This window comes from Festucalex cinctus, chromosome 14, assembly GCF_051991245.1.
Source record: "Festucalex cinctus isolate MCC-2025b chromosome 14, RoL_Fcin_1.0, whole genome shotgun sequence".
NCBI lineage: Eukaryota > Metazoa > Chordata > Actinopteri > Syngnathiformes > Syngnathidae > Festucalex > Festucalex cinctus.
The window spans coordinates 22436410-22451074 of record NC_135424.1 but is presented as its reverse complement, the minus strand read 5'-3'; the positions used below and the strand labels follow the sequence as shown (position 1 = coordinate 22451074).

At 39.1% G+C, this 14665-nt stretch overlaps 2 protein-coding genes and 1 long non-coding RNA gene across 4 annotated transcripts in view; 1 reads left to right on the top strand and 2 right to left on the bottom strand.

Annotated features, from left to right (window-relative positions):
• vax1 (ventral anterior homeobox 1) overlaps nt 1–6646 on the bottom strand; it is a 51503-nt gene extending 44857 nt beyond the window's left edge. The window contains exon 1 of one of the 2 annotated variants that reach the window (XM_077496204.1): nt 6574–6646. In XM_077496204.1, coding sequence (XP_077352330.1) covers nt 6574–6619 — 46 coding nt within the window. In that variant the 5' untranslated portion in view covers nt 6620–6646. The remainder of the gene's footprint in view (nt 1–6573) is intronic. The other variant, XM_077496203.1, reaches the window with a different exon arrangement.
• Nucleotides 1–11151, top strand: part of pla2g4f.1 (phospholipase A2, group IVF, tandem duplicate 1) — a 28814-nt gene extending 17663 nt beyond the window's left edge. The window contains exons 17-25 of the mRNA XM_077496202.1: nt 405–541; nt 3048–3270; nt 3357–3471; nt 3551–3688; nt 3774–3881; nt 7049–7228; nt 9767–9939; nt 10018–10204; nt 10417–11151. Of these exons, the coding sequence (XP_077352328.1) occupies nt 405–541; nt 3048–3270; nt 3357–3471; nt 3551–3688; nt 3774–3881; nt 7049–7228; nt 9767–9939; nt 10018–10204; nt 10417–10634 (1479 nt within the window). The 3' untranslated portion in view covers nt 10635–11151. The remainder of the gene's footprint in view (nt 1–404; nt 542–3047; nt 3271–3356; nt 3472–3550; nt 3689–3773; nt 3882–7048; nt 7229–9766; nt 9940–10017; nt 10205–10416) is intronic.
• LOC144001471 (uncharacterized) overlaps nt 1–14665 on the bottom strand; it is a 185964-nt gene that overhangs the window by 168988 nt on the left and 2311 nt on the right. The gene's annotated exons all lie outside the window — the stretch shown is intronic.

The window sequence follows — 14665 nt, the reverse complement described above, 5'->3', positions numbered from 1 at the left end:
CTTCAGACTCCAGGCGGATTCAAATGTGAAAACCTGTAGTTTGGGTTTGAAATATGTGTGTTTGTGACACCAACCCTACAGCTTTTCTTACACTCCTCACTGTTCCTCCGTACTTCTGTCAGCAATTACATTATCAATAAACAACATTGAGCCTGTTCCATTAGCAGCTGCCATAATACTGCTTTCATTTCACCATGTTTGAGATTTGATGTACGATGGCTCATGGTCATTTTGAGAATGATTTTCTTTACACTAATGATTTTCATTTACACTAATTGTAAAAGAGTCAAATCCTTTAAAAAAAACAAAAACAAAAAAAACAATATTGATTAGAAGCATCTCTCAATCTACAGTTGTCATATCAAGCTGTTGTCTTCCTTTTCACATGTGTATTCATTATTTAGGTACCAACTATAGCATTGGTGGGTTCAGGGGGAGGATCCAGAGCAATGACAGGCCTGCTTGGTAGTTTGAAGGGCCTGAAGGAAATACAATTGCTAGATACTGTCTCTTATATCACTGGAGTATCTGGATCAACTTGGTAAGTTTGTTTTGTCATTAAAAAGCAATATCTAACTGTATAATAGTCTTATATTGTGGTTAAATACTCGATAATTAGTGTGCGTGTGCGCGCATGCATGTGTTTTTAGGGCTGTCAAAATTAAAGTGTTAACTCTGTAGATTCATTTAAATTCATTAAAGTGTTTAAAAAATAACTTAGTTAACTCAGTTAACTCAGTGTGCAGCTAAATTTGGAGGAGTCAGTTGCAGGAATATGAATGAACATTTACTATAGGTAGTTTTACTTTCTGATTTGCACATTCTGCAAAGCCAAATTCAAATAATTTGTATCATCTCAGAGCAATAAATACCCTGCTCAAGTTACTTCCACGGGGCCTCGCAAACTAACCTTGCCAGCAAGATGTATGTGTGAGTTCACAAACTCCGGAGAATACATCTTGTACCACTCCCGCTGATTCGTTTGCAGCCGACCTTTTTTTTAGGTCGGACCAATCAGCCATTGTTTAGGGCGGGACAAAACCAATAAGCGCCGATGGTGTAGTGAAGCAAACAAACCTAACAGTTGAATGGACGCTGCAATAATTTCTGTTCTCACAGAAGTACTCACCGTTTCCTTGTTAAATTTGAACAGCAAGATTTTTTTCAATTTTTATCTGGTAAAGATGTTTGCGCTAACGTTTGTTTTGATCGTTTTGCACAACAGTTGTATTTTACAAGAGAATAGTCCCAATATTCTAGGACCAAAGAAATCTATTAGAACATTCTTAGAATCCAAATATACTTTCTATTTGATGATTTTACATTAATTCCATTATTAATTTCAAAACAAAAGAATGAATAAGTAGAAATCAAGTGGATTTTGTAACACCTTATACCGCCAAAGCTAATCATAAACATAACATAAACATAAACAAAATTAAACAAAATCGGAGTCTCCTTACAAGTGACAGCTTACCTAAGAAAATACTTCCACATACTCCAACAATTAGCTTACCCACCCTTAGCAATAATCTCAACTCAACTCAAGTCAACTTTATTTATAAAGCGCTTTAAGAACAGGCGTTGCTGTACATAAACATCAGTTTTGCAGTAAACAAGGACTAAGCAAACATTTTGAAGTGCGAATACAGTGTTGTTTTGTTTTTTTACAAGTAAATACATCTAGTCAAAAGCTATCTTCCCCCTTTACAAAAAAAGACATGGCTCAGCACAATAATGACAAGCCACTTTAGATGAGGCAATTGTGCGCAATGTGATAACATAAAGACCACCAGATTTTTTACGAAATACATTAAATCAAAAATATATATTCATTTATTAACTGCAACACTATGTGGTGTACAAAGTTGAATGCCTTTTTGGCTGTTTCTACATTGGTAGGCCTAAGCGCAAATTTAAATCCAGAGTTGCCAAGCACAAACAAGCCATAAGAACTGGCAACCCTAGTCTATACCCTATGGCACTGCATTATAAATGTTCAAATCATTGCAACAACACTCTAAAAGCCTTTGGTATAGATAATACCTGAGCCTATAAGGGGAGATGATAGATTAAAAAAATAAAAATAAAAAAATAAAAAATACTCCTGCAGAGGGAGTCTTTTTGGATTTACACTTTAAGAGCCACTAAGGTTCCTGTTCTCAATGTTGAATTGGACTTCACTCCTTTTCTTTCCAAACTCTTTTGTAAGAACATATTGTAAATAATTGTATATTAAATGTGTTTCATTTTTTTAGTAGTGGCTTTTAGACGTATTGCTGATTGGATGTTTAGTACCAGCTGACTGTGTGCCCAGCCCACATGGAACATGTGACCTACCCATTTAAAGCATTCTAAATGACAGCCCGGGCGGCACGGTGGTAGAGTGGTGAGCACGTCCGCCTCCCAGTTCTGAGGACTCCGGTTGGGGTCCAGGCTCCGGCCTTCCTGGGTGGAGTTTGCATGTTCTCCCCGTGCCCGCGTGGGTCTTCTCCGGGTACTCCGGTCTCCCCCCACATTCCAAAGACATGCATGGCAGGTTGATTGGGCGCTCCGAATTGTCCCTAGGTATGCTTGTGAGTGTGGATGGTTCTTCGTCTCTGTGTGCCCTGCGATTGGCTGGCAACCAGTCCAGGGTGTCCCCCGCCTACTGCCCAAAGCCAGCTGAGATAGGCGGCAGCACCCCCCCGCGACCCTTGTGAGGAATAAGCGGTCAAGAAAATGGATTGATGGATGGATAAATGACAGCCCATCCAGCTTGCCCTGATAAAGGCCTACAAAGGCCGAAACACGTAGGCAATTATTTAATTAAGTGACCATGTTTAATAAAGGCCTTTTACTTGAAACAACTTTGAGTGCGTCAGTTGTCTGGGGGGTTTTTTTGGAAATAAAATTTAATCGCTTGACAGCACTCATTTATTTTATTTTATTTTTTGTAATGGGGATATTTGGCTGGAAAAAGATAACAGTTACATCTGTGTTAGATTGGAAACATGCACACTACATGTCAGCCCTTTAATGGTATGAGTTGTTTTCATTGTTAACAGGGCTATGACTGCTTTGTCCCAAGAAGCAAACTGGTCACAGGACGGTATAGACAGTACCATTGCTGAACTAAGGAAAGAACTAAGTAAGAGTGTCCTGAGTATTTTCTCTGCAGAGAAAATGGGATATTACAGGCAAGAGATGTTAAAAAAGTTGAATGAAGGCCACATTGTGTCACTTGCTGACATGGCAGGACTGATTTATGAGCAAGTTGCTTTTGGTAAGGTAAGCAGCTGCACACTTAGTCATATTTTAGTTCAGACTATATATTTACTTTCAAAAGGACAATCATAATGTGATGACAATTGCAGAAAATGACCAGTACCCTCTCTGAGCAGCAGAGGACAGTGAATGAAGGCCAAAACCCTCTCCCCATATACACTGCTGTCAATATGAAGGAGAAGACAGGCTTTGATTCAGAAGCTGGTACATAGCTTTGTTGGTGTTTTATTAGTTCAATTTTATTAGCCAGAATATGTATTAACTCTATATTACCAATTACCAGAGTGGTGCGAGTTCACCCCCTATGAGGTTGGCTTTCAAAAGTATGGGACTTTTGTGCGAGCTGAAGACTTTGGCAGTCAGTTTTTCCTCGGTCATCTTGTCAAAAAACTCACAGAAGTCCGCATCCCTTACCTGATTGGTAATGTATAGCTTGTTTCTGCTACTGCAACATTAATACAATAACAGAGAAGCAATTTAAGGTCCTCATTTTTCTTTTCATTTAGGAATATGGAGCAGTTGCTTTTCAGTCAACCTAGCTCAATTATTCATGCTTGCTTCTGGTTTGGAAGCTGAGCCTGACTCCTGGTTTGGACCACTTATCAACAACATAGGTAAAGCTATGACTAAATTGTGTACTAGCTGTTTGAGAATAAAATAATAATATGTTGATAGTTATCAATCCATCCATATACACTTGTCCTCATTAAGCTTGTGGGTGGGTTTTGTCACCCAGCCACTCGTCCAACATTTTTGTATTTTAGCAGAATAAACCAAATGTTGTCATAGTTGCACCTACTAGAACTGTACATTAACGGCTTCATGTCCAATTTGTGTCTGTGTAGTTCATTGTCAACATTCAAATAATTCAGAATGTAGATGCAAGACAAAAGTTGGCCCAAACAATATCAATCAGATAACACTTCAGGATGATTATAAAAAGCTGACACAACCATGTACAATAAAATGTTGTGGAGAAAGAAATGTGATCAAGGTATGCAACACAAATAAGGACAAGAAGTTCTAGGCATTGTGCAATACTGAAGGCACTCAACTCCTATATACTCTAATGCATACTGTGAATACAAAATGTGACCAATATTAATGACTATATTTTCCGGAGCCCCTAAGGTGACATGGTAGAAAAAACAAAAACTTTGCGTTCCCTCGCAAAACATTTTGCGTTCCCTCGCAAAACATTTTGCGTTCCCTCGCAAAACAACTTTGCGTTCTCTCGCAAAGATTGCAAACGCAAAAAAAACAAAAAACTTTGCGTTCTCTCGCAAAGTTTGCGAGGGAACCCTCGCAAAGATTGTGTTCCCTCGCAATCTTTGCGAGCAGTGGCGGAGCCAGACTTTTATAAATAGGGGGGCCAGGGGGGGGCCAAGGATACTTCATCCAAAGATGATGCCAAATTTGTTTTCATGAAAATTAATTTCAATCGGAGTCTCTATCGATGTTCAAATATATTTAACTACATATTAAGCACAGGGGAGATTTTTGTACATAATGTGCCGTTTATTAAGAATGTATAAAATGTACAAAAAAATAATAATTCAGCACTGTTTAACTTGAATGAACTTGCACGCACATGCAGATACTGTATTCATGCAATTACAGTACTTTTATCAACATAACATTATAATATGAACATAATGTAAATTTGTATTACAGTATGACTAAAGATCCTGTCGAAGTGCCAAACTTCATTTTCCACACACCCTATGAAAAATACATTTGTTACTCCAACTACTACTTCATTTACAACCACATAATTTATTAATGTGATTAATTAATAATCATGTTAATAAATCCTCCCCTTCTACCTGTAAATGCAAACGTCAGTTAGTGTCGGTTTGAACTTTCAACCATTGGAGGGTGCTATTGTATTGCATAACAACAACAACATACTTATTTTTACCTTGCACAAAACTACGTTGCTTATTGATGTCCGTCCAAAACAATCTATCTGAACTAGAGTTGTCAGTGGATTAAAATTTGTAATCATAATTAATCGCATTACTTCAATAATTAACTGACTATTAATCACACATTAATTGCACATTTTATATCTCAATTTATACCTACATTTACAATAAAATGTACCCCCCCAATTTCAATATGGTTTTAATTTTTTTGTCATTGACAGAGCAATTTCATAATAATTCAATTTAAAAAAATTAAAAAATTCATTGATAGAGTAATTTCATAACAATTCAAGAAAAAAAGTTTAAAAAAATAAAAATAAAATATGTGCTGTACTGTAAAACCAAACCAAAGCGTGACTGATTTGTTTTGGTCATTTTTCTCTCACTACAACATGGTATAATTGCATTTGTAAGACAATAGTGAAAGCTCAATGCATTTCTCTTTTCATATTAGGAGCTGCCTAATTTTTAACATGAAGTAACTTGTGAAATTATGCACATTTTTAAAACTGTAAAATACAACACAGTCCCCACAAATATATGCATTCGCTCTAGGCTTTTATTTTGTGAAGTGAAATAGGATGTGCATTGTAAAATGACGAATTTTTACTGCATAGGAACCAGAAACGACCGATGTGTTCTTTTCATATTAATAGCTCTGTAATTTTAAACAATAAGTAACTTGCGAGTTTCTGCACATTTTAATATTGTAAAATACAACTTGACGCCAATCCCCACACATTAGGCAGTATCATTTAATTTATTACTGCTAAATTGTGTTATAGTGACTCCTTTTTATGACGTCGGACGCTTTTATTTTGTTAAGTTCTCGGATGCGAGACGCAGCTGAGGCCGCTCGACTGTTACAGCGAACACATCACTTTCACCCTGTTGAGATATTTTGTGGAGATGCTGAATAAAATACGCCTCACATTTAAAGATAAATAGGCTTGTGCTCACTCCAACTGTCAAGACGGCGTCCATTCGGCTCTTTACTCTCACAGGGGTTTCACAGTGCCCATGGACGCCTCTTGGTGCTCGGTGCGAACGCAACGGCTAACCGAGTGCGTTCTTTCAAAGCAAGGCACGGGTGGTAGTGGTAAGACACAGTCCAAATTGCTCCTCCACCTATATTCTGCCCCTTAAACACTGTATTTTAGCTCCAGTGCATTTCTATTGGGTAGTTTTGACGTGGACGTTTCTACTGCGTGGTGACTAGAATTCCCTGAGTAGAGGCTTTCCAAATAAGGAGCGGTCGTTAATCGAGCGTTAAAAAAAAATTAGTGCCGTTAAAGGCACTTTAAGTTAACGAGATAATAATGCGACAATTTTGACACCCATAATCTGAACATAAAAGTTATTTTAAACAGTTACTCACATCTCACAGGCAAACAAACATGATATAGCCAAACGCCAACATGCATTCTCGGTACTCAGGAGACTGCTCCTTAAAACAGATGATTCTCCTTCTCCAAACTCCTAGTGAGGTGGATTATAATGCTTTGTCGTAAGTAGCGCCAGCTACTGTTCAGGAGGGGCATAACAATTAGTAGGCGTCTGCTTGGAAAAAAAATGCTGGCAGGCTGCATCGGCCAGGTGTGCGACGTCACTGCGCCGGTGCCGTGATATGTCAATCATTTGGCGTCTGCTGGGTCCAATCACATTTCAGCAGGGGCACGTGCCACCCCCCTCTGGCTCCGCCATTGTTTGCGAGAGAACGCAAAGTTTTTTTGTTTTTTTTTTCTACCATGTCACCTTAGGGGCTCCGTAATATTTACACTTGGAAGTTGTTGATTTAACATTAATGTGCCATGGTCTATAATAAATAACGTATACATTCCTCCTTTTGACAGAGGCTGATAATAAGCCTTCAACTCTTGATACACGCCGCATAGATCCATCCACAAATGTCTCCGGAATCATCAGTGATTTCTTGAGGAATCGCCCAATTAGTTCTCAAGTACACAATTTCATGAATGGTCTTCTTCTGCATTCAAACTACAATACAAATAGCAACTTCACAGCCTGGAAAGGTATGCGCTCATTGTTTTTAATGTTGTAAAGATCATCATTGCAAAATGTTTTGTTGTCTCTGTTTTACGAGCAGCACAATATATATATATATATATATATATATATATATATATATATATATATATATATATATATATATATATATATATATATATATATATATATATATATAAATATAATATATATATATATATAACAGGTGTAAGCAGTTGCAAAACTTTTGTCCAATATTACATTGCTCAATTCCAATGAAGCTCAGATGTTGTGAAAACAGAATAAATGACTTGCAAGCCCTTTCACATTTATATTCAATTGAATACTCTACAAGACAATGCTCAAAAAGATGAGCATTATTGTGTTTTTGTGTGTGTTTTGAGTTGTGGGTGAGAGAGGGGATGGGGGATTTTTGCTCAATTTTAAAGGTCGCATATAATAATGAATCAACTTATTTGAGCTTTTAGCCCTATTAAAATGTCAATTCCTCACTAAAATCTAAGTACCAACCCCTCCCAACCCAAGAAAATGACTGGGTCCACTCATGTCCGCCCCACATGCATGATGTATAATGCCCCTGTACCATAACCTGGCCAGCAAGCTGAATTCTCGTGGTATTTGTTCACAAATACTATGACAATTCATCTTGTGCTGCTCCCGCGGATCCGTTCGCAACTGACCTTTTTTTAGTTTGGACCAGTCAGGCGTTGTTTAGGGCGGGACATGACGCTATGACGAAACTACGAAGCGCTGACGCCGGGGGAAACAAACAAACAAACAAACAAACAAACCTAACACAAATGGACGCTGCAGTTTATTCTGTTCTCGCAGAATTACTCACTGTTTCCTTGTTGAATTTTGAACAGTAAGAGGCGCTTAATGCATTTTTATCTCAACTCAACTCAACTTTATTTATAATGCGCTTTAAGAACAGGCATTACTGTATACAAAGTTCTGTCCATGAAAACATAAATCGGTTGTGCAGTAAAGAATAAGGTACCAGAAGAAGAACAAAGCAAACATTTTGAAGTGCGTAATTTGTACATCAGTAAATTAATAATAAGTAGGCGAGTAAATAAATAAATGCATAGGTAAATAAGTAGATTAAACATGAAATTCATACACACCACAAAACACCAAAAACAAGTCTCATGGTGCGCCAAAAGCCAAAGAATACAGATGTGGTTTAAGATGTGTTTTAAAAGAGGATAAAGAGGGGGATTGCCTAATATTTTGTGGAAGGTCGTTCCAAAGGGAGGGACCGGCAACAGCAAGGGCTCGATCTCCTCTAAGCCGCCGCTTAGCCCTCAGTACCTCCAATTGAGTCTGCTCTGCTGACCTGAGGCACCGGGCAGGTGTGTAGGGGTGCAAGAGCTCGGCGAGATAAGGTGGGGCAAGACCATTGAGAGATTTGAAAACAAATAGAAGAATCTTAAAGTGGACTCTAAATTTCATTGGCAGCCAGTGAAGAGAGGCCAGAATAGGGGTTATGTGTTCCCTCTTCCGGGCACCAGTAAGGAGACGAGCAGCAGCATTTTGGACAAGCTGGAGATGCTGGAGGGAGGACTGGCTGATTCCAAAGTAAAGTGCATTACAGTAATCCAGCCGAGCTGGACACAGGAATGGATTACCGTTTCTAAGTGCTGCTGAGATAAGAGATTTTTGACCTTAGCCAGCTGCCCAAGATGAAAAAAGCTGGATTTGACAACAGCGGCAATTTGTCGGTCACTGCTCATCTTGACACCCAGGTTTGAGTCTGTTGGCTTTAGATAGAGGACCCAAGTCGGCAGGATAAGAAGAGCCGCTGGGACCAAAGACCATAACTTCTGTTTTCTCCTCATTGAAGTTCAAGAAATTTGAAGCCACCCAGGCTTTGATTTTCCTAGACAGGACAAAAGAGTCCTCAATGAGAAAGTGGTATATCTGGTAAAGATGTTTGTGTTGTTTTTTTGTGTGTTTTTTTTTGTTTTTTCCCCCATGATGAACGTGTACAGGATGACACATCGATTGTCCCGCCTTTCCCGAGCAAATCACTGTGGAGCAGTCCCAGATTGATAATGTGAAGAACTCCCTTGAGTGAATTACAATTATCAATCTGGCTATTGTCAGATTACCGGGTGCTATTCCTGCAGATGATCATGTAGACTAAACACAGCCTCTTTTCTTCAAGAGTTCCACCGCGTGCCATTGTTTACACAGCCATGCTTGTAGTATAGTGATAAAATTAGTGTTTATCAGTCAACATTCCTTCCAAGTGAATTTACATCTCACTTTGATGAAAAGGGCAGAATTAGATACATGTGCAAGCTGGGCAGTTGGAAATAAGATTCGTAACAAGTTCCAGGAGTACTTTCACAACTATAGTGATGTCAGATTGGGAGAAGTTTGAACTACAAAAATGGTGAGTCATTGCAAGCAGGATCTACCACGTTGCATCAGAGCCAGGGCTACATCGATTTGCTGATTTATACTTTACTGCTTACTTGTTGGATTGCATCAAGGTCATACATTTATGTTATTGATTCTATTCATTAATTTCCCAGAAACACACATCGATGCATTTCCAAACTCACTTACGCCCAGTGACACCATTCTACAACTGATTGATTCTGGCCATCACATAAATGTCGGCTGTGCCCCGGTCCTACGTCCAGAGAGAGAAGTGGATGTTATCATTTCCCTTGACTATTCCTGGAACCCAGACAATATCTTCCGGGTAAACGTGAACCTCTTTTTAACAGATCTATTTGAAAGTGATGACAAATGTTCCATTCTCATACTCTCACGTTAACAGGAACTGAAGTTGACAGCGGCTTACTGTAAAGACCATGACATCCCCTTCCCCCATATTGATTTTACCACTCTGGAAGAAGCACCTCAGAGGGAGGTTTACATCTTGGAAGATGTGGAGAATCCCAAGGCACCAATTGTGATTCATTTCCCTCTTGTCAATGTTTCATTCAAACACTTCAAACAACCAGGTATACCATGTCTAAAAAAGTGAATCATTATGCTATTTAATCCATGATTATTATTCATTAAAATCCAAATGATCACTTATTACTGAACTGATTGATATTCATTGATCAAGTTTGAAGTTATAGTTTGTCGATTGTGTTCATTTTATCTTTTGGTACTGATCTGTTTGAATCACACATCACAGACAATGATTATTCTCATTTTGCCTTCATAGGTGTGGAGCGCAAAACTGAAGAGGAAATAAAAGCTGGACAGGTGGACGTGTGCAGCAACAACTCTCCATTCACCACAAGCAATCTCACCTACTTTGAGAAAGATTTTGACTCTTTGGTGCACTTGACGGCTTATAATGTGGTCAACAACAAGGAATGCATCATGGAAACATTGCATAAGGTCTTGAAGGCTAAAATGGCATCAGAGAAGGGGATATAAGACACTCGTCAAAAGGCTGCTGGTTCAACTTTAAAAGTACTGTGGACATGTCTTAGTCCACCATCCAGAATTAATTGACATTAAACTGTTAATTTCCATTAAACTTTGTTAAGGGCGAATAAGGAACCCATTACTATCGGTGAAATTGAATTAAATGTGTCATGATCTGGGGGTTTGGTTTTGGTCCGTTTAGTTTTGTCATGTTTTCCTTGTGTCCTGTGTCTCGTTAGGTTAATGTGTTCACCTGTGTTTGTCATCATAGTCCCTCGTGTCATCCAACCAGCCACGTGTGTCTTGTCAAGGTTTCTCTTGTCTCGTATGTGTGTTAAGTTCCCTGCCTTCTTTCAGTCCTTGTTGGTTCACTGTTTTTGCCACACCTTCTTTACTGCGCCTCAAAGTCCTGTCTGGTTTATTCTGGTATGAGGAAGTTTCTTCCCGGTTGTATCTTGTTTTGTACATTGTTTATTTTTCATTATCCCAATACCTTGTTTGGCTTGTTTTTCTTTAAATAAAATTATGTTAAAGAGCACACCTGCCTCGGCTCTACTTCCTCAGTTTTTGGTCCACCACCTTACTCAAACGTTTTTGTTGTCATTGGTCATGTACAATTACAGAGCAATGAAATTAACATCAACATGAACATACTAATGACCAACAGAGAGAGACAGAACTGTACGTTTGGCAGGTCATGAGAGTCAGCACCCAGAGTTTGTTGGATGAAAAATAAAGCAAAACACAAGGAAGGGGCAGGGAGAAAAAACATGACCCAAGCTGTGTTCCTTTTAACTCATTCACTGCCTTTGACAAGTATACTTGTCAATTGTAATTTTTAGAGCGGTGCTAAACTGGGGCGAATCTGATTATGCTCCACTGTAAATATCAAACTTGGAAACAACTTTACTGATGCCCAACCACCGGTAGATGACATCATTGCCCCATTTTGTACGAATTTAACACAGTTTCAGAGTCCATGGGAGAAATGGCTGTATTTTGGCAAACCTACATTTTTCTACTGTCAATTATAAAAGAACGGGACGGGGCAAAAAGTAGGGAGTCTATTCTGTTATTTGGTAGATTTGGTTTATATATAATTATTGAATGTGATATCACGTGAGTATTAAAAAAATGTGAAAATTTTCTAAAATGACTGGCAGTGAATGAGAGGGGGGCACTGTATCGACCTGAATTTGTTGAGATAAGAAGATAGAGCCTGTGGCTTTGTTCCTGCTCGTCTCTTCCATTTGGTGACCGAAGACATGACACATTGCCGTGGAGACATCGTCGAGGACAAGGTCTAGTAGTGAGAGTCACAGGACATGGGAGGGGCCACAAGCATCTGACTTCATACCTTCGAGGAGCAGATATGAAGACATCTTCAGGACAAGCTGAGAGCTGACAATGTCTCGTGAGTGGAATCCATTGAATACCCGGCAGCAGTCATTCTCTGCGGGCAAGTTTGCACTTAAACCGCTCTTCTCGTCAAGAAAATTAGTCAATTGCGTTGAGACCTTTTGTTTATAATTGCTTATATTTTGCAGTTTAGAATGTTTGTAGGCTAAAGATTTAATTGCATTGAGAGATCAGATGACCAATTTCATGATTTCAGTTTAAGTTTATAAATTAATATAAAATGCAGCGGGAGGCGTGTGTAATACCACATAATTTCATCCAAGGTTGAACAAATCTATCCTGCATGTTTTAGATGTTTCCCTCCTCAAACACCCATTCAGAAAGGTCTATAATTGTGTTGGATTGCTAAATTAATTTAGAGATTCGCTAAATTAAGTATTTCTGCGATTGGCTGGCAGCCAGTCCAGGGCGTACCCCGCCTACTGCCCAAAGCCAGCTGGGATAGGCTCCAGCACCCCCTGCAACTCTTGTGAGGAGCAAACAGTTAAGAAAATGGATAGATGAATTAAGTATTTATCAAACATCTCATATCAAATTGATATGTTGCAAATGGAGAGCGGCCAAGCTATACAACTAAACTTGCATTCTTTGATAATTTTCAGCATAATATGTACAGGGTTCCTACACATTTAAGATTCCAAAATTCTATACTTTCCCAGACCCTAATTTCCAGACTTCTGCGTAAATATCAATTGCAGAGGTTGGTTACCCCCACTAAATTCATTAATCCCAGAAAATTGCACTCATCAAAGGGCATTAAACCGCTTATGCCATCCATGATCTCTTGCACACTAACATATATGACAATACCAATTCACAACTTCAAATGTTTTGTAATCAAAATAGAGCATGTTTTATATTGAGATATTTTATATATTCATATGTGACAATTGATGCAAGTTCTCAGCGGGGGCTTTCCTCCTCCATAAACTGTATTTGTTTAGCTTCGCAGTGCAAAAATCTTGCTCGTTTCCAAACCTGGAAATGTAGGCGTCCCTCCACCGGGCACGGCCTGGCCTGGACCCGGTTGAGTGGACTGAGGCAGAGGCGGTGGCACCCGCGGGTTTGGCGGTCGGTCTCTCAGCCGAGCTGCCACCGGGGTCGCGGTTCCCGCTCGCCGGCAGTCGCTTCCACCGACCGACCCCGCGGCTCCAGAACGGCCTGGCTCCCACGAGTGGGTGACGTCAGAATGCCGGGTGCGTAATCTGCATATAATGTTGCGTTGAAGTGCACCATGGAAAATTGTCAACTCACATACTCCCGCACAGTCACAACTTAAAACGACGTGCTTCAGAACCGAAAGATGGCACCGTTTAATTTTACGTGAATCGGTGCTTGGAAGTATCGATACAAATCGGTCCATACCACAAAAGTACCGTCTTCGGTACCCATCCCTAGTGTCAAATGGCCGGTCCACTGAGTCAGTGTTGGTGGAAAACCTTTCCATAGATTCTATAACCCCACTCTGGATGTCTGCTGGTTCTATGATTGGCCAGTGTCCTGTGACATGAAGAGCAGAATTTGGACCCGGAAGCAGACAAGTCACGGAAGTGGCAGAGTAAAAGTCCTTATACAAAATACAAACCAAAATCATTCAAAGGCAGTGAACGGGATAAACAAAGCGTCACTGAGCAACCAGTTTCACTGCTGGAAGACACTAGGCCACGCCTAACACTGTTACACAACAACTATGCCACTAATACTTGCTTTTCTGTTTGTTTCTATGTTGTTGTATTCACTATCTTAATATTATTGTTATTTATTGATAATAATCGGAATCAGTTCATGGTCAGGCATATGACACCCACCAAAATAACAAAAAAGGGCTGGAGTTGTCAATAAATGGATAATTTGGTTTTACCAAATAAAGAATGGTATCATATTAAAACAAAATCTTTATGGTTAATGAAAAATTTTGAATTAATCATGTGTTTAGAAATCTATCAAACAACCATTGTGGAAAGCAAATGAGTACATTTATTCAACATCTGTAGCGTTAACTCCTCAAGTATACTGTTTCAAACAGTGTACGATCAACATACTTTGAGATATTTGGTGTCTATTAACTCCACCGTTTTGATTGCTCTGTTGATTTAAGTTCATTATTTTATCCCTTTTATTGAAATAATTTCGAATGCATATTTTCAGAACATGTCTGATAGAGCAGCTCAGGTTTCAGGTTAACAGATACTTCCTCTTTTGAAAAGCTACACTATGCATTATATCTAGTAAAAACAAGGCTGCTTTATGAGGTCTTGCAAAGCAAATGTTTTACAGTTTTTCTCCATAGGTTGGGCACAATTCTTGAAACTGAAATTAAATTTTCAATGTGGATCTTTTCAAATGCTTGTGTACATTTAGCCTACAGTTAGCACAATGTGCCCACATTTATCACATTTTCCAAATGAATACCTACGTAGATCTTGCTGATCGAATCGGATTAGTTGTTTTTCAGTCTAATGGTTGTCCTCTCTAAAACATGCCAGCACGATTTCAGTGTATAAGTCATAATATGCAAGACCATCTGTTCAATTGCCAAAATTAGTCAAGCATATCAGAGGGGATCAGTGTTGTAGAGGGTTGAGACATTCTCGCCAGATGTATGTGAATCGACAAAGTTG